Source organism: Xiphophorus maculatus, chromosome 8 (assembly GCF_002775205.1).
Source record: "Xiphophorus maculatus strain JP 163 A chromosome 8, X_maculatus-5.0-male, whole genome shotgun sequence".
Classification (NCBI taxonomy): Eukaryota; Metazoa; Chordata; class Actinopteri; order Cyprinodontiformes; family Poeciliidae; genus Xiphophorus; species Xiphophorus maculatus.
Window position 1 is genome coordinate 703,427 of NC_036450.1, and position 18,553 is coordinate 721,979.

Here is an 18,553-nt window from a genome sequence, read left to right on the forward strand (position 1 = left end):
CCCTTTAATCATTTTCATAAAATAATTTCATTTAAAGTAACATTTAAATGAACAAAGTGGAATACTGGTTTGTATTTTAGAGTCACAGGTTGGCACCGTCATGTCAGCCAATGAGCTGCCTCCAGGAAGGAGTCAGCCAATCAGAACGACAGACCAGGTGGAGTGAGAAGTGTCACTTTGTCCTGTAGCATCATGACTACAGCGACAGCTCCAGATAACCACAGCCAGGCTGACTGCGAATGAGACAAACACAGGAAACCAGTCAGAAGAGAAAGTTCTGACCGGTACCAGTTAAAATTCTGAAGGTGGTTGAGTCCGATCCGGACCAAACCCAGACCCTGTCGGACCAGGGACCTGCAGTACCTACCTGCCGGCCGGCAGAGGGCGCCAGCTTCTTTCTCTAACCCTTTCACGAGAGTCACGAGCAACGAAAGTCTTTTATTCTGAAAGAGCGCAGCCGAAGTGGCGTCGCATTGCAGGTAGACGTCACTTCCGCCTGTCCTACTGTGATGGACACTCAGAAGGTAAGACTCGAAAAGCTCAGACCCAAATGGACCAGCGGTTCCGACCCAGACTGTGAAACTAGCTGTTAGCTGCTAGCCATTAGCTTCCCTTTGGCAGCGCGAGCTCTAGACTGACCGGAAACGGATCAGCTGTTTCCTCTCGGTAAAACAATCAATCCGCTCCGATCAGGTGATCTGGTAACCATGGCAACCTGATCGGAGGGGATCAGTGAGAGGAACGTGACGTTGTGTATCATGAGAATCGATCAGAAGATCCCGTCAGGTTTGGTCTGGGCTTTAACTAGGCCGTTGTAGAACCTGGATCGTCGATCTGCTGCTGTAAATAAAGAGATAAAAGGAAATATCATTTAATTTCTCTTTGGATCAATAAAGTCTTTCTGAATTTAGAACTAGCCGAGTGTCACAAACTTCTGGAGTGAATTTCATGAGTCAGTGTGGCCGCCGGTCGCCATGACGATCACATGACTGGGCAGCTGTTCCACCTGGAGGCCAGGTGAGCTGCGGTGACCTGAACCTGTCTGTTCCAACAGGAAGCTCTGCGCCGCATCATCAACACACTGGCCAATAAGAATGAAGAGCTGCAGCATTTCCTGGACTCGGTTGACGGCACTCAGACGGGCCTGCAGGTCAGCAGCTCATTGGCTGAGCGAGAGCAGGGGGAGGGGCTTAAATGGAATTATACCTGTCCTAAGTAGTTCTATGAATGAACTGTCCAATCAGGAGGAGTCCTGCAAGGTGATGTCAGAGCTGGAGGCGGAGCTAGAGAAGCTAAGCTCTGCCTTGGAGGAAAGAGGAACTCAGCTCCGTGACATCATCAAAGAGGAGAAGCGAAGGAAGGAGGCGGAGCTTCAGGTATGATGTCATCGTGGTTGTTTGCTGTTGTTGACCTAATCAAACCGTCTGGTTGCCATGGTTTCCAGCGGCAGCTCTCCGAGGGGAAGGCCGCCCTGCTGTCCTGCCAGGAGCTGCTGGAGTTCGCCAACCAGTCGCTGACCATTACCAACGAAGAAGAGTTTCTAACGGTAAGCAACATTTTCACTTCCTGTTAGCAAACTGGAAGCTGGACAGATTAGGGAGGGCGGATAATTGATCACAGAGGCCAGATTTTATGCTTCGTTATTTTTATAAACACCTTTATGTTTTTGTTTTGTTCTCAGGCAGCCAAGCAGATCAAAGAGCGGTAGGTTACACATCATCACACTTCCTGCTTGGTTGCCATGTTTCATTTAGTTGCCTGTTTGGTTGCCATGTTTCATTTAGTTGCCTGTTTGGTTGCCATGTTTCATTTAGTTGTGTGTTTGGTTGCCATGTCTCATTTAGTTGTTTCTTTGTTTCTTCTTTGTTTTCACTTCCTTTTTTTGAAACTAACTGTTTCCTGTGATTGAAGCTCTGCTCTGCATGCTAACATGCTAACCCCGCCCCCTACTAACACTTAGCCACACCCTCTTCTGTCGGCTCCGCCCCCTGCTGTTGCCAGGGTAACAATGGCTCCGGCGTTTCGGATGGCCACTCGGCCCGCGGTGTCAGAAAACATGTCGCAGTTTACTGTCGACTTCATTGGCGAGAAGGCGGGGCTTCTGCGCCTTAACTTCCTGCCAGGTCAGAAGCCACGCCCCTCAGGTCGCCATGGAAACAGCTATGATTGTCTCCTTACAGGAAGTTTGTTTTCAGTTCCCAGAGCTCCAGAGATCGACGTCTCCAGCTGCGTCGTCCGTGACAACAGCATCACCGTCGCCTGGCGACCGAGCGACGGTGACGGACCAATCGAGCGCTACGATCTGGAGCATCGTAAGGCAAACCGCGGCAGTGCCCTGAGAGCCGCGGGGGAGGCCAGCTGGGAGAAGATCAGTGACATCACAGACACTCAGGTGACGCTCTCAGGTGAGAAAACTCCTCCAGGTGTGATGTCACTCAGTCTTGTTGCCTAGCAATAACACCCCCGTTTCCAGGTCTGAAGTTTGATTCGCCATTCGTCGTCATCCGAGTCCGGGCGCGAAACAAGGCTGCCGCCGGAGACTTCTCTGAGCCTGTCGCCATGGAAACCAAAGGTCAATATAGCAAGACATGACAGGAGCGCTCACTCTGAAGCACGTCTCTGAAACCTTCTTCTTCTCTGTTTTTGGCAGCGTTTACCTTTGGCTTCGACACGGCGACGGCTCACGCTGAGCTCAAGATCCAGGGCGACACGGTCACATGGGAGCCCCAGGGGGTCAAAGGTCACGACGCACGGCTCCGGGGCAAAGAGAATAAAAACAGGTGAGGAAGAGAAACGCTTCACTAGACCCGCCCACTGTCAGTAGCCCCGCCCACACCTGGACCCGCCCCTCCAGCAGGGTCAGGGGTCGGTGTTCAGGCTGGATTCGATTCTGTGGTTTACAGTTTACTGGTTCGCTGCACCTGTTCAGGTGTGATGACATCACCAGCTCAGGCGATAATGTTATGCCTGGTTGTGAGTTGTTCCTCTGCTGCTCTGTGACCTCTGACCTTTCTGTCCCTCTTCAGTCTCCGTCCCGCCTCCTCTGCCTTCCAGGTAGACACTGTTATCACCCACTTGTTGCCTAGCAACCGCCAATCACCCTCCCCTTCCACCACGTCCTTCATGCAGCCAATCATATCACCGCTGACATCACTGCTGACATCACCGCCGTGATAGATTTGTTGCTATAATGGTTGTGTGAGGTTAAAGGTTAAAGGTCATGACCCCAGCTGTGGTCAGTTTTCATCTCAGCGTTTCTGTTCTCGTCATCTTCCTGCCGCATCATCGCTTTGGCTTGACCTCATTGGCTGTTTCGCCGCGGCGTTTCCTGTGTGCTAACATCTGCTTCCTTCTGATCGGTCAGCAGCCGGAGCGCCACTCCGTCGCCCAATAAGACGGCAGGAAGTCGAGGCGGACGCGAGCGATTCGCCGGGGAGGCCTACACCGTGCTGGGTACTGCAACTACACCTTTTACTTTAACTAGGCTGCCCAGAGGCTGCTTGGTTGGACTTAAGGCTTTTATTTTGGTAATTGTAGGTTAAGTTTTGTGTTTCTCCTAGGCGACCAGGAGATCAATGGAGGCTGTCACTACTGGGAGCTCCGCCCCCTCGCTGACTGGAAGTCGCTCAGTGTGGGCGTGGCCTACCGGGGCAGCTTAGGACGCTTCGACCAATTAGGGAAGAGCTCCGCCTCCTGGTGTCTCTACGCCAGCCAATGGCTGCAGAGCGCGCTGGCGGCCAAACATGGCAACCGAGCGAAGGCCTTGGATTGGCCGCTGCCTCAGCGAATCGGCGTTTACTGCGACCATGACAACGGTCTGCTGAGTCTCCATGGCAACAGATCCCATGACTTTCAAATTAAAATCCAGAAGCTGTTTTATAGCTGATGATGTCATCGCTCTTCCTCCTCCTCTTCCTCAGGAGAGCTGATGTTCATCGACGTCGATCGGCTTCGCCTGCTGCACGTCTTCAGGAACCGCTTCCTGCAGCCGCTCGTCCCGGCCTTCACCGTGAGTACTACAGTACTGCTACAGTACTACTACAGTACTACTACAGTACTACTACAGTACTACTACAGTACTGCTACAGTACTACTACAGTACTGCTACAGTACTACTACAGTACTACTACTATACTACTACAGTACTGCTACAGTACTACTACAGTACTACTACAGTACTGCTACAGTACTACTACAGTACTACTACAGTACTACTACAGTACTGCTACAGTACTGCTACAGTACTACTACAGTACTACTACAGTACTGCTACAGTACTACTACAGTACTGCTACAGTACTGCTACAGTACTACTACAGTACTACTACAGTACTGCTACAGTACTACTACAGTACTACTACAGTACTGCTACAGTACTACTACAGTACTGCTACAGTACTGCTACAGTACTACTACAGTACTGCTACAGTACTACTACTATACTAGTATTGCAGCAATAGTAAAACAACATTGCCAGTTCCCTCTCTGGGTACTACAACTACTACAGAGTGTGGTAACTATAGTACTAAGTAGTACTGACTGTAGTACTGTCTGTAGTACTAAGTAGTACTGACTGTAGTAATGTGTGTTCCAGGTGTGGTGCGGGGGAATCTCCGTGGCAACGGGCCTGCAGGTGCCGAGCTTCATGGGAAACTTTGTGTCGTCCAATCACAGCACGGCGGCGGATCAATCACTCTGATTAGATATTTATTGATTTTATATTAATTATAGAAAATATTTCTAGAAGCTTCTTGTAGAGGAAATTATAATCTCTGCAGATTTTATGGATTTGCTCAGACTTTTATTGTAAAGTACTCTGGAAGATGAGCAGATTAACACCCTGACCTTTCACATTAAAAGCATTAAGTATGATGCTCTGATGGTTTCATTGGTTTCTTCACTAGTAATTCTGACCTCTGCTGCTATTAAAGGAAAAAGGCGTTTATTGTGATGTGGTCACTTCCTGCCGGTGTCAGAAAGAGACTCGTTCCCCTTGGTCACATTAACAGGAAGTGACATCACCCCAGATTAACCAGGTTATCGAGGAAATATTTGCACCCATGTGTAATCAGCCGCGACCCAGTCAAAGTCCAGACCTGCAGGGAGACATTACCAGAACCAGATACGGATCAGAACCAGCAGGAAGTGGAGGAGGGCTCTGATTGGCTGGATAATTACAAGTTATTCATAAATAATTTCCAACTTATCTATAAATAAAATGGAAATTATTTATAAATTATGAATCATTTCCATAAATTATTCCAAAGTAATTTATGAAGGTATTCATGAATAATTTAAATAAAATGTAAATTAAAATTGAAACTTATTTTCAGACCTGGTTCTGGTTCTGATCCAGTGAGTCCGGGTTGGTCGGGGGAACTGGTTTCAGACTGGGAGAACTGGGCCCAGTGTGGACACAAATGGGTCACATTTTCTGTATAATAATGTATAATCATGGAGAGACTGGTCCTGGCCCAGCTGAGGCCTCCGGTGAGGACGTTTCTAGACCCCCTGCAATTTGCCTACCAGCCCCACTTAGGAGTTGACGATGCCGTCATCTTCCTGCTGCAACGAGCGCTGTCACACCTGGATGGTGGAGGAGACACTGTGAGAATCACATTCTTTGATTTCTCCAGTGCCTCCAACACCATCCAGCCTCTGCTGCTGGGTGAGAAGCTGCGGAGGATGGGTGTCAACGACTCAGTGATCTCCTGGGTTACTGACTACTTGACAGGCAGGCCACAGTTTGTCCGTCTGGGCAGTGTCCTGTCTGATGTGGTGGTCAGTGACGTAGGAGCTCCACAGGGAACTGTGCTTTCTCCCTTTCTCTTCACCCTGTACACCACTGATTTCCAGTACAACTCTGAGTCATGTCACCTACAGAAGTTTTCTGATGACTCAGCGGTTGTCGGGTGTATAGGGGATGGAGGGGAGGGGGAGTACAGGACACTGGTGGACAGCTTTGTGGAGTGGTCTGACCAGAATCACCTGAGGCTCAACATTAGTAAGACCAGAGAGATGGTGACTGACTTCAGAAGGAAGAAGATACCTTCACGGCCACTAAAGGTCAAAGGGGAAGTGGTGGAGGAGGTGGAGGATTACAAATACCTGGGAGTTGTAATCGGCAACAGACTGGACTGGGCATCTAACACTGACGCTGTGTGCAGGAAGGGGATGAGCAGACTCTATTTTTTAAGGAAGCTGAGATCCTTCAATGTGTGCAGCAAGATGTTGGAGACCTTTTATCACAGTGTTGTTGCCGGCGCCATCTTCTTTGCTGCTGTGTGTTGGGGAAGCAGCATCAGAGCCGGCGACTCTAATAGACTAGACAAAATCATCAGGAAAGCTGGCTCTGTACTGGGACTAAGGCTGGAGTCCCTGGAAACTGTGGTGGAGAGGAGGACACTGAAGAAGGTTCTGTCTATGATGGACAATAAACAGCCCCCTCTCCACCACATAGTGGACAGACAGCGGAGCACCTTCTCACATAGACTGCTCCAGCTCCGCTGTCGTAGGGACAGATACAGGAAATCCTTCCTGCCACATGCCATCTCACTGTACAATTAAAGCTAAATCACTGTTCTGCACTAATCAGTCCAATTTGCACAACTGCACTGTGGCACACTGCTGTACATGTACACTGCCTGGCCAAAAAAAAAAGTTGCCACCTGGATTTAACTAAGCAAATAGGTACAAGCCTCCTATTGGATAAGTACTGCATAGGCGATTATCTTTCAGCTGGCAACAAGTTATTTAACCCCAGCTGATGCAATGAGTAACTCCTCATTTCTTAAACAACCATGGCAAAAGACACATCCTGTGGTCGTGGAAAAGACGTTAGTCTGTTTAAGAAGGGTCAAATCATTGGCATGCATCAAGCAGAGAAAACATCTAAGGAGATTGCAGAAACTACTAGAATTGGGTTAAGAACTGTCCAACGCATCATTAAAAACTGGAAGGATGGTGGGGAACCATCGTCTTCCAGGAAGAAATGTGGTCGGAAAAAAATCCTGAATGATGGTGATCGGCGATTACTTAAACGTTTGGTCAAATCAAATCAAAGAAAAACAGCAGCAGAACTCAGGAGTATGTTTAATTGTGAACGCAAAAGCATTTCCACACGCACAATGCAAAGGGAACTCAAGGGGTTGGGATTGAACAGCTGTGTAGCCGTAAGAAAACCTCTAATCAGTAAGGCTAACCAGAAAAAAGGCTTCAGTTTGCTAGGGAGCATAAAGATTGGACTCTGGAGGAATGGAAGAGGGTCATGTGGTCTGATGAGTCCAGATTTACCCTGTTCCAGAGTGATGGGAGCATCAGGGTAAGAAGAGAGGCAGGTGAAGTGATGCACCCATCATGCCTAGTGCCTACTGTACAAGCCTGTGGGGGCAGTGCTATGATCTGGGGTTGCTGCAGTTGGTCAGGTCAAGGTTCAGCAACATTGTGTGCCCAAAGAATGAGGTCAGCTGATTACCTGAATATACTGAATGACCAGGTTATTCCATCAATGGATTTTGTCTTCCCAAATGGAACGGGCATATTCCAAGATGACAATGCCAGGATTCATGGGGCTCACATTGTGAAAGAGTGGTTCAGGGAGCAGGAGACATCTTGTTCACACATGGATTGGCCACCACAGAGTCCAGACCTTAACCCCATTGAGAATCTTTGGGATGTGCTGGAGAAGGCTTTGCGCAGTGGTCAGACTCTCCCATCATCAATACAAGATCTTGGTGAAAGATTAATGCAACACTGGATGGAAATAAATCTTGTGACACTGCAGAAGCTTAATGAAACAATGCCACAGCGAATGCGGGCTGTAATCAAAGCTAAAGGCGGTCCAACAAAATATTAGAGAGTGTGACCATTTTTTGGTGGCGACTTGTTTTTTGGCCAGGCAGTGTATTATTATTTAATGGTGTCTTATATGTTGTATTTTAAGAGTTTCTCTTTACTATCTCCTGTGGTGTTTTCAGTTTTCCACATAATATTTCTGCTCTTATTCCATCCAGACCTCTATGATGATGAGGCTGATGGCTCTTCAGACCCAGGAGGGTTTGCAGATCCAGAGATGAGCTCATGTTGCTGGACTTCCTGACCAGAGTTCACTCATCTCAAACACACACAGTGTCCTTACATATCAGCTACATAACTTTACACACACACCTCATGTATTTATGGACAGTTATGTGTCCATTCATGCACAACATTCACAGATGGACGAAGTTGTTGGTATCTTCTGTTACTGACTGAAAAACCCACAGTGGCACTGAAACAACTTGAAACTGACAAAAGTAATAAATGAAAATGTACTGAAAATTAACCAATAAAAATCAGACATTGTTTTTAATTGAGGTTCAACAGAATAAAAAATGACAGACCAAGATGACTACAGGTCATGTAGTAACACTCTAGTGTTGCTAGTGACGTCAGAAGTATGCGCCGAGGCTTCTCTGTAGAGAGCCTGGGAGAAACGTGCTACGACATGTTAGCTTTCTTTAGTAATGTTACGGGTTGTTTGGACTCTGCTAATTTTCATGTCTGATATTATAGCAGCCGTTCAAGCGGCTTTGTAAGGTTGGTGAAGAGAGTTTATTAAAGGACAACACTGGGAAATTCCCAGTACCAGAGTGGTTGGGAGGTTTTGACCGTCCTGACCAATCTGCCGCCTCCTCTCCTCCTTAAACACAACCCAGCGTTACAAGTTGCACAGATTATTCAGAAACTTCAGGTCCACAGGACTGGAGCCGATGTCTCTGGCTGCGGCTGCAGGAAGAAAATGGACAAATTCAAGAGAATTATGATACGAAAGGTCACTAAAGTCCAGAAAGTAAAGGTGAACTCCGAGGTCAAGCTGGACTTGATGTGAAATGACCAAGGAGGAAAACAAATCATAAAAAGTGAGGCTGAATTTACCACACAGGTTCTGGGAGAGATGAGACAAACATGCTAATAAGTTTTTTAATTGAGCCATAATTTAAAATCAGTCTCTGATTTTCATCAGTAAACAATTTTTTACTACTTTTGTCACTTTAAGTTACTTCTGTTACCATTGTGGCTTTTTGTTCATTAACAGAGGAACCAACTATATTATTAATGTATAATACAAACTATGTACACAACTTCCAGTTTTAATTTTCTATTGCTGCTGTTACTTTTATTATTATTAATAGTAATATTACCACAGTGTGGAGAGACACGTTCCTGCTTTTATATTTGATTTTTAATGTTTAAATGTTAATAAATATGTAAACTGATCTGCCCCAGTTTCTTCATTTTACTTTAATAAATTTGCTTCTTTATCGCTGAGTGAGAAATTTCCCCAGATTTAGTTTTAGAAATCTGGTCACGTGTTCTGCATCAGGCGCTAGCAGGCGGCTAAAGCTGCGTGGGTTTGCCGTAACCATAGCAACAGGAGGCCAAAGCTTAAATGTGTCAGATGAACAGTCGGTGAAATGACGGAATTTGCTTTTGGTCTTTTTATCCACAATAGAATAAAAATAACTTTTAAACATTTTAAGTCTTAATCTTTTTATTTATGGAAGTGACTCAAATAAACAAGACTTTTGGGAATAAAGGTTATTTATTTGAATGATTCCAATACAAAATGATTATTAAAAGTCACTTCACTATTGGATCAGAGCTCGGTTCTGGTTCTGATGAAAACAGGAAGCTGAGCGGATCACGTGACGCTCCGCATTGTGACGCAGAGTCAGCTGACTGCAGAGGAAGCCTCCATCCTTCTCACGACCTTCATCGTTTCGCTGTTTTTCTGCGGTTCTGCCCGGTTCTGTCCCCGGTTCCGTCCCGGTTCTGTCCCCGGTTCCGTCCCCGGCATGGCGAGTCAGTCTCAGGGCATCCAGCAGCTGCTGCAGGCCGAGAAGAGAGCGGCGGAGAAGGTGACAGAGGCCCGGAAACGTGAGTATGAGAGGCGGCCTGCGGGTCGGCGGGCAGCCCGCTGTGGGGCTGCTGCGTTTGGGTCAGAACCGAATCCGGTACCGGGCAGCGGGGCGCTCAGACCGGGGGATCGGTGGGTCTGGTTGGACCCGCTAGTACCGACCAGTGGACTCTTTCAGGTGGCCGCTGCAGAACTCTGTGATTAAACCAGCAGATTTAACTTCATCATCAGATGCGCGGTCAGCACCGGAACATTTTACCGAACCGGAACCGGTTTCTGAAACGAAAAAGTACCCTCGCTCCGTCGGCTCACAGTTCATGCAGTTCTGTCCGGTTCTGGAGGGAATGCTGCCCGCCACCTACACCGAACCATCCCTGCTGTTGCACTGAGATATGTGCCGAACTACTGAGAACCAGAACCGGATCGGATCGGTTCGGCTCGGTCCATCAGAGGCCCAGACAGGACGTTAAAGGTTCCTGTCTGGTTCCCTCTGATGATGACATCACGTGATGTCCTGGGATTGGCTGGTTCTGTAAACAGGGCTCGGTTCCGACCCAGAAGAGTTGATGCAGAGGTTCCGAATGGAGAACCGGAACCTGCTGAGGAATCAATGAAGATTATTTTAATCACTAAAAAAGACTTTTATTTTGGTACTCAGGAAGTTTGTTTGAATATTTCCTCTGGCTCACAGCCCACTGACCCGGTTCTACTGGGCCGGAACCACAGACCGGACCGGGTCTTTCTGGACCTCCTTGGGTTCTGAGGAAAAATGAAACTGTTGGTTGGCTTAAAGCTGCTGGGCTGTGGTTCTGGTTCTGATCTGGACCCTGGTTCTGAAGGTTCTGTTCTGTGTGCAGGGAAGAACCGGCGCCTGAAGCAGGCCAAGGAGGAGGCCCAGGCCGAGATCGAGCAGTACCGGCTGCAGCGCGAGAAGGAGTTCAAGACCAAGGAGGCAGCGGTGAGTCGGTTCTGACCCGGTGCTGATCCGGTTCTGACCCGGTGCTGATCCGGTTCTGACCCGGTGCTGATCCGGTTCTGACCCGGTTCTGATCTGGTTTTGACCCGGTTCTGACCTGGTTCTGACCCGGTTCTGATCCAGTTCTGACCCGGTTCTGACCCGGTTCTGATCCGGTTCTGACCTGGTTCTGACCCGGTTCTGATCCGGTTCTGACCTGGTTCTGATCTGGTTCTGACCCGGTTCTGACCTGGTTCTGACCCGGTTCTGACCAGGTTCTGATCTGGTTCTGATCCGGTTCTGACCCAGTTTTGACCTGGTTCTGATCTGGTTTTGACCCGGTTCTGACCTGGTTCTGACCCGGTTCTGACCAGGTTCTGATCTGGTTCTGATCCGGTTCTGACCCAGTTTTGACCTGGTTCTGATCTGGTTTTGACCCGGTTCTGACCCGGTTCTGATCTGGTTCTGACCTGATGGTTTTCAACTTGTTTGACCTCTGACCCTCCCAGGCCCTTGGTTCCCATGGTAACAGCGCCGTGGAGGTGGACCGCGACACCGCGGAGCGGATGGCTCGCATCCAGGACAGTTACCATGGTAACCGTGAGACGGTGCTGAACGAGCTGCTGCGGCGGATCTGCGACATCCAGCCGGAGTTTCACGCCAACTACCGCGTGGCCGGCTGAGGGGGCGGAGCTTCCGGCTGCCCTGAGGGGCGGGGTTTAGTGTTGATGTTCCTGTGACGTTTACAAAGTATTTATATTTCAAAATAAAGTTTGTTTCTTCTAGAATTTGACAAAATAAAAGTCTCGTAATCCAGCCAATCACGTGACAGCATCACCTGATATGAACACCTGATTGGCTGGAGAAGGCGCTCTTATTGTGAAACTCTGGTATTTCAACAATGTTTTCCTGTTTGTGACCGTGTGACTTCCTGTTGATTGTGACTATGGAACATTAAAGTGAATCTGATTGGCTGAAAGTGCGTCGTGAGGTTCTCCAGCTTTCTAGTCTTTTTTAGTTTCCGGACTTTCTGGACTATAAGCCGCTCACATTTTTTCTTTGTTTGAAAATAAGTGGAAATATTCAGATATAAGCCGCATGGGAACAGAGTAGCAGCTTTTATTCTGAAAAATCCAGTAACATGGAAAGACATTTAGGGAAGGTTTGTTACATGAGCTGCTGTGATGGAAAAGTTACTTTGAAAAAGTAACTATAATCAGATTACTGATTACTTGATTTGGAAAGTAACTAAGTTACATTAAAAGTAACTTTTTTAGTTACTTTCAGCAGCTGCTAACAACAACGCTGTGAAAATGACATTGATCTTTGCCAATATTTATTTTATAATAACATCAACATGTTGTCTCCACTGATAAGGTTGAACTGAAGGGGAGATTTTTTAATGGTTACAATAAAAAACAACGTTAGTAATTTGTGCAGTTTTTGTGTTTTCCACTATTGTCTGGAAAACTCTAAGGATTTTAACCCCCAACCTCCAGGTTCTGTGTTTGGTGTCAGAGGTCAGAGGTCAGAGCTCCTCCTGCAGCTCCACAGTTCAGATGGCTGCTGCACAGATTAGTGACATTTACCTTAATATTAATAATTATAATGGCGTTTAGTTGCACAACTTTATGGACTCGTTCATTCGTGGCTGTTTTCACGTTTATTGCTCTGTTCATATTAGTCTCCATGTTTCCAATGTTCTGGACATCTGGACGTCATTCACAGGTAATATATTAACTTTAACAGAGACGCAGCGGGACGGATCATCCTGGAAATGATGGACAGGGAGAGTCTGACTAAAACTAGCTGGAGGTCAGACACATTCTGGGGTTTCTGTCTGTTTATTTCCAAACCCAAATGAACAACTTCACCTTCAAAAACCAGCCCAGAAAGAGCAACCGTTAAATTTGCTAGCAACTTAAAAATAAAACCACTTATATTAATCAGACTTGGCGACAGAAACTCAAAGTAGTTCCTGTTTTTCTACCAACAAAATGTGAATCTCCCTCCATTGTTTACGTTTCTGTCGCATAGAAACGGCGATCAGACGTAGAGGAAATAAAATGAAATTCCAAAAGAAAATAGTAACGCAAAATGATTTCGATAAGTAACTGTAGTCTGACTACTGGATATGAAATAGCAACGCGTTAGATTACTGGTTACTGTAAAAAGTGGTCCGTTACTAAGTAACACGTTACTAAGTAACATATTAATGACGTCACTGATTAGCTGCTGCATCAAGATTAAAGCTAGATGTGGAGAATCTGTCCGTGAACAGAAATCACACTAACAACACGATCCTGCCATCGGCAGAAATATATTTAGTAACAAAGTTGTTGTTTTTATAAAGTGATTAGTGATTTTTGTCAGAAAGACTCTTAGTGACATTAATGTGTTTTGTTGCTCATGGCTGCGTGTCAGAAGAGGAAGCTGCTGTTTTACCATTGCACTGACATTTGCTCAGAAATCAAACTTAAACTGTATTCATTTCATTTTATATACTTTTCAAAAGGCTGCTGTTTAATTTTATAACTGCAGGTTGCGTTTTATTTCATCCGTTTGTTGCCCAGATAAGAGGCACGTTGATCACGTTCCGTTTTGTTGTTTCATCACATATTTAACGTGATTATTTATAAAAACATCAAAAGTGAATTTAGCAGCAGATCTTCAAGGTTCCAACAGGAAAAAATGAACCTTTTCCTGAAGATCTTCATAATGAAAATCTGATTTCTTTACTTTTATCAATGCAATGAAACATAAAACATTAATATTGTAACTGAAGGTAAACTTAAAGCTCCATCGTACAACAGAGTCACGTGGTGCGTCATTCCGTCCAGCAGGGAAAATAAACATTTAATCATGAATACTAATTATGCTAATATAGCTAATATAAACACTAAACGCCGGTGTTCCCTTCATTATAAACCTTATATAAGACTTTTAATGTTTTGCGGCTCCAGATTTCCAACATGTTGGGGTTCCGATCCCTGGCTTGGTTGAATCCTTACAAACTGCAGTTCGCTTCTGATCCGCCAGGCGGCGCTGCAGATGTTTACAGCTGCGCTACGTGCTCACAGGATGAAGCAGGAAGCAATAACAGCTGAGCTGGAACAGCGATAAGACCTGAACCTGCTGAGGCGGCGGCACGTGGCCGCAGCCTGAACACCTGAGCAGGTAGAGCAGCAACACCTGAGCAGGTAGAGCAGCAACACCTGAGCAGGTAGAGCAGCAACACCTGAGCAGGTAGAGCAGCAACACCTGAGCAGCCGGTTTATCTCCGCTCTGCCCTGATGAACCGTTTTAATGGTCATAATCCCTGCAGGTCTGACAATAACCTGAAATTAATCTCCACAGATTATAATTTAGCTACATTTGGTTTCATAACTGAAAAGTTCTCATGTTTTCAGATGAGCAACTTTATCATTTCTAGCAACAAACAAGACGGAGTTCGATCTCCTGTAATTAATGTTTGTTTAATTTAACTCTAATATTTTTTCCTGATCATTTTTTTACTGATTCTAACTGAATTAATTTCTTGAACTCAGCAGCATATGAATAAATTAATTTCATTTTTCACCATGAAATATTTCATTTTGTTGTGTTAGATTTGTTTACTGCAATCATTTGTGTATTTTTTATTTCAATTATTGTTTTTCTGCTTATGTTTAATTCATAATTCTGTTATTTAAAAGGAAAGAAGTTATTTTGAAAATGAATGTAATAAATCTGTTTGGTTTTATTTATCTGGTGAAATGCTTTAAAAACATTTTATTTCATAAATAAAGTGTCTAACCTACCAGCTGGATTATATTTATTATGGCATTTCATCTCATTATTGGGTTTGTATTATTTTGCATTTCTATTTAAAACTAAATCAAATTTATTGTATGATTTTTAGTATTAGAATAAAGCTTCATAGGTTATTGTATTTGTTGGATAATTTGTATTTTTAGTAATTATCAAATATTTGTTATATCATGTAGTCTTGAAGTTACATTTAAATAATGTTTAATTATATGCTTTTCTCTTTTTCTACTATTTTAAGTAATGTTTTTGTGTGTTAAATAACTTTGATTCCTTCCTGTGACTTCCTTGAGATGCCATCAGCAAAGCCAGAGATAAGCGGAGACAACTCTTCTAGCAGTTTATTGCCCAGCAATAAACTCTGCTCTCCTGTGTGATATACAACTTGTTTTACTGGCCGTGTCTGGTATTTCAACTGGAACAAGAAGGATTTAGATTGTAGATAATATATGTCTAAACAGTAAAAGTTATTGGCGCTGCAGCTGTGTGTTGTCCCTCCCTTTTAGAAGCTGCAAGCGCCCAATGTATTAGAGTCCCCTAAAAAGCAATAAAATAGAGGGAGCGGGAGATGTGTTTCCAGAGTAGTTGGAGATTTGTAACTGGAAACATCTCTCTGTCTGCTCTCCTCGCGAGTATAAAAGAATCTAACTCTCTTGTCTTTCTCTAGACCTGACATTATTAAAAAATCTATTTCATTTTATTTAAACTAGAAGTCATTATCTTTTATTATTAATTTTATTTAACGCAGTTTTTTTTCTTTATTGATAACAAAGGGGTTTACAAAACAGTAAAATTAACAACACAAATGAATAACAAAACAGACAAAACAATAATCGAAAAGCAAATAAATAAATAAAAGTTAACTCAGAAAGATATTAAAGTCAGAGCACATATCTATTGTCTTAATGGATTTTCTATTTTTATAATATCTACTATAATGTTTGAATTCCTCTTTAAAGGCTGAAAATGAAGTTTCTGATTTGAGAATTTAGACTTATGTATATGATATTTGGCAACAAATAAAATTAGATTGATAATATCAAAATGTTTGGTTTTATTAGTGGGATAAGAGAAGAATCCAAACAACACATTTATACAAGTAAGGGGAAAATCATCAAGAATTGTTTGGGAAATAAACAAACAAATATGTTGCCAGAAAATACATGAGAAACAGCAAGAGCAGAATAAATGACAGATGTTCTGCAGAGAGTTGGCAGAATGAGCAGTTTGACTCGACGTCTTTGTTGTATTGTTGAAGGAAAAACTTGCAGGGATAAAAACGACGGATCATCTTAAAAAACACTTCTTTGATCTTATTAATAATCTAATATTTACATGGAAGACAGCAGATTTTTTCCCAGTTCAGGTTGGAGGCAAAATGATTCCAATAAGAGAAACATTAGGAACAGAGACGAGTCCTTCTGGAAAAAGACTCGAACATCCGAGTTGTTCTTTGGCTTTGTAGTGGAAAAACAGGTCAGACCAACATTAGTGTCAGCAGGTCTGGACCTGGAGGAGCCAGAACTGAAGTTACAGAAGATTTAAAATCTTTATAACATCATCAGAAACAGGAGAATGTTCCAGTGGGACGGGAACCAAACCTTTCTACAAGCTCAGAGTATGAAGGGTTAAAATAAAACATCAGGATTAAAAAGCTGCTGAACGAAGATGATTCCATGTTCAAACCAATTTTCCAAGAGTAAAGATGAATGTTGGTACAGAAAGTCTCCATTGTTCCCAATATGATCAACTTTGTGCTTGGAAAGAAGCATTTGTTGGTGGAAATTAGAAACTTTATGGGGAGTTTTCCAATGTTCCAAAGGAGAATAAAATTAAGACACCAAGTTTTGAGAATAAATAATTAGCTATAAAATTCCAGATTGAGGATGAATTTTTAAGAAACTGTTTAATCCAATTTATTTTGAACTTATTGTTTAAGGTTGAAAAATCAAGAAACTTGAGGTCACAGAGTTCGTATGAGTTCATTAAGATTGATTTTCTGATATAATGGATCCTATTTTCATGTCAAGCTTTTTATCAATGATGTCAGTTTATTTAGAGACGAAGCTGGATGAGATCAACAGGAGAAGCTTTCTAATCCTTCCTCTGATTGATAAATCTGCTTGAAGCCAAGAATTGAGTTTCTTTTGTACATTTTCTATAATAGAGTTAAAGTTCAGAGCACTTCTAGAGTTTTGATCTTTGTTGATCTTTATGCCGAGATCAGTGACAGAGTCTTTAACAGGAATATTATTATATTAATTCATATTATAAATGGAGGATGTGTTACAATTTGTAAGGGCTAAAAGTTCACATTTACTAATGTTCAGTTTCTCAACTGTATTCATTTCTACAGAAACCTGAGGAGCATCTTTGCAGAATAAAGTGGCTGACTAATTATAATCTCTTTTTCAGCAATAGTGAAACATTTGAAGTGGTTGAGTTGAATGAAAGGAACAGAGAGCAGATCAGAAACCGGGCAGCCGGACCCGGATGAAGCTTGACTGAACAATTAGCATTTTTATACATGGCTTTGGTTGATGCACCAAGGTAAGGACCAAAACCAAACGTCTCAATGTTTGAAAAATAAAATTGATGCTCAATGGTGTCAAAAGCTTTATGGAAATCTAAAAACAATATAAGTCTGTCATCATGACATTCATCTGCAGATCCAACAGCAGCCTGGTGCTGTTGGATAAAAGTCTTTATGTCATGAAACCATTTTGAGTTTCATCAGTTATAAAGTTCAGAACATTTTCATCCTCATGGCAAAAACTGGAGCTGGTATTTTATAGATCAGACCCAATAATCAATCATTTTTATTTTTAGGAATTAAAGTCAGAAGGTCTTTAATTCGTTGACACAGAGAGGGAGGAAGAGTTTCTGCAACCAGCCGGTGGAGCAACGGGCCAGTTGCTCTGCACAGGTGATTAAAACTCTGAATCATCGACTCCTGGAGTTTATGGAGTTTATGGAGTTTATGGAGTTTATGGAGTTTATGGTGCTTGATGGCAGGAAGGCCTGCAGAAAGGAGACGATCACATGTTGCTCATTAACTGGGTTAGTTTCAGTAAGATGTGTAAAGACATTTCCACATTCAAATTTATTGTATTGTGATTCATACAACTCACTGTAAAAAGTGGAGCAAAACTTTCTGTTGTTTGGGGATCATCAGTGATAAAGTTGTTCATGTTCATTAAGTTTTTCAATTGACCAGAGTTTTTTCTAATGGAAAGAAATCTGCAGCGTTTTGTTCCCCATCTCACTAACCCTCTGCTTTCCTTCTGCATATTTCATTTCATTTGGTTGGATTTAGGGTTAAATCCTTTAAGTCATCTTCAGATCCATTTTCAGGTAAGATTTGAGTAATTTCAGTTATTGTGGATATTACATTTGTTTCTTCTTCTCTGCTGGTTTAGACGGAGAGGCACCAAACTCTAACCCTTCAAATTTCAGGAGTTCCCCATTTCTTGTTATCAGTTAAGGCTTTTTTCCAGAAATGGTTTATTAATCATTTGACTTTATCAATTACTAGCTCATATTTTAAGATGGAGTTATTAAGTTTCCAATAATAACTTCTGAATGTGGCAGTAATGTGAGGACTGAGTGAGGTCATCAGTGATGTTGCTTTGTGATTGGTTAAAGGGTTGTTAATATTCTAGGACTAAAGTTATTCTGATCTAAGTAACTAACCAGTAATCTGGAGATTAACATGCGATTCTTATTAGACCAGATATAATCTGTAGAAACTGGATTATTTACTCTCCATATATCTATGAGGTTAAATGTGTGCATAAAGGAGAACAAGTTATTATTAACACTCGGATCCGTTGATTAATAACCCAATGTTTTAATCTCCTCCCATTAAAAGCATTTTTATAACCAGTGTAGAA

General features: G+C 43.3%; 2 protein-coding genes across 3 annotated transcripts; both read left to right on the forward strand.

The window, feature by feature from the left end:
* Positions 1-437: 437 nt before the first annotated feature.
* On the forward strand, positions 438-4,877 carry LOC102219272 (FSD1-like protein). Of its 2 annotated transcripts, none has more exons than XM_014474289.2 (13): positions 438-524; positions 1,055-1,150; positions 1,245-1,376; positions 1,445-1,546; positions 1,682-1,704; positions 2,002-2,123; positions 2,196-2,405; positions 2,474-2,572; positions 2,651-2,780; positions 3,368-3,453; positions 3,561-3,815; positions 3,921-4,009; positions 4,595-4,877. In XM_014474289.2, exons 1-13 carry the CDS (start codon positions 510-512, stop codon positions 4,697-4,699), a joined length of 1,464 nt encoding a protein of 487 aa, XP_014329775.1. In that variant the 5' UTR covers positions 438-509; the 3' UTR covers positions 4,700-4,877. The 2 variants fall into 2 exon arrangements, with proteins under 2 accessions (XP_014329775.1, XP_023193468.1); XM_023337700.1 differs by having other exon boundaries at positions 439-524; positions 3,365-3,453.
* Positions 4,878-9,691: 4,814 nt separating this feature from the next.
* Positions 9,692-11,835, forward strand: LOC111609451 (V-type proton ATPase subunit G 1-like). Its single transcript, XM_023337937.1, has 3 exons — positions 9,692-9,918; positions 10,756-10,856; positions 11,363-11,835. Exons 1-3 carry the CDS (start codon positions 9,837-9,839, stop codon positions 11,534-11,536), a joined length of 357 nt encoding a protein of 118 aa, XP_023193705.1. The 5' UTR covers positions 9,692-9,836; the 3' UTR covers positions 11,537-11,835.
* The last annotated feature ends 6,718 nt before the right edge of the window (positions 11,836-18,553 follow it).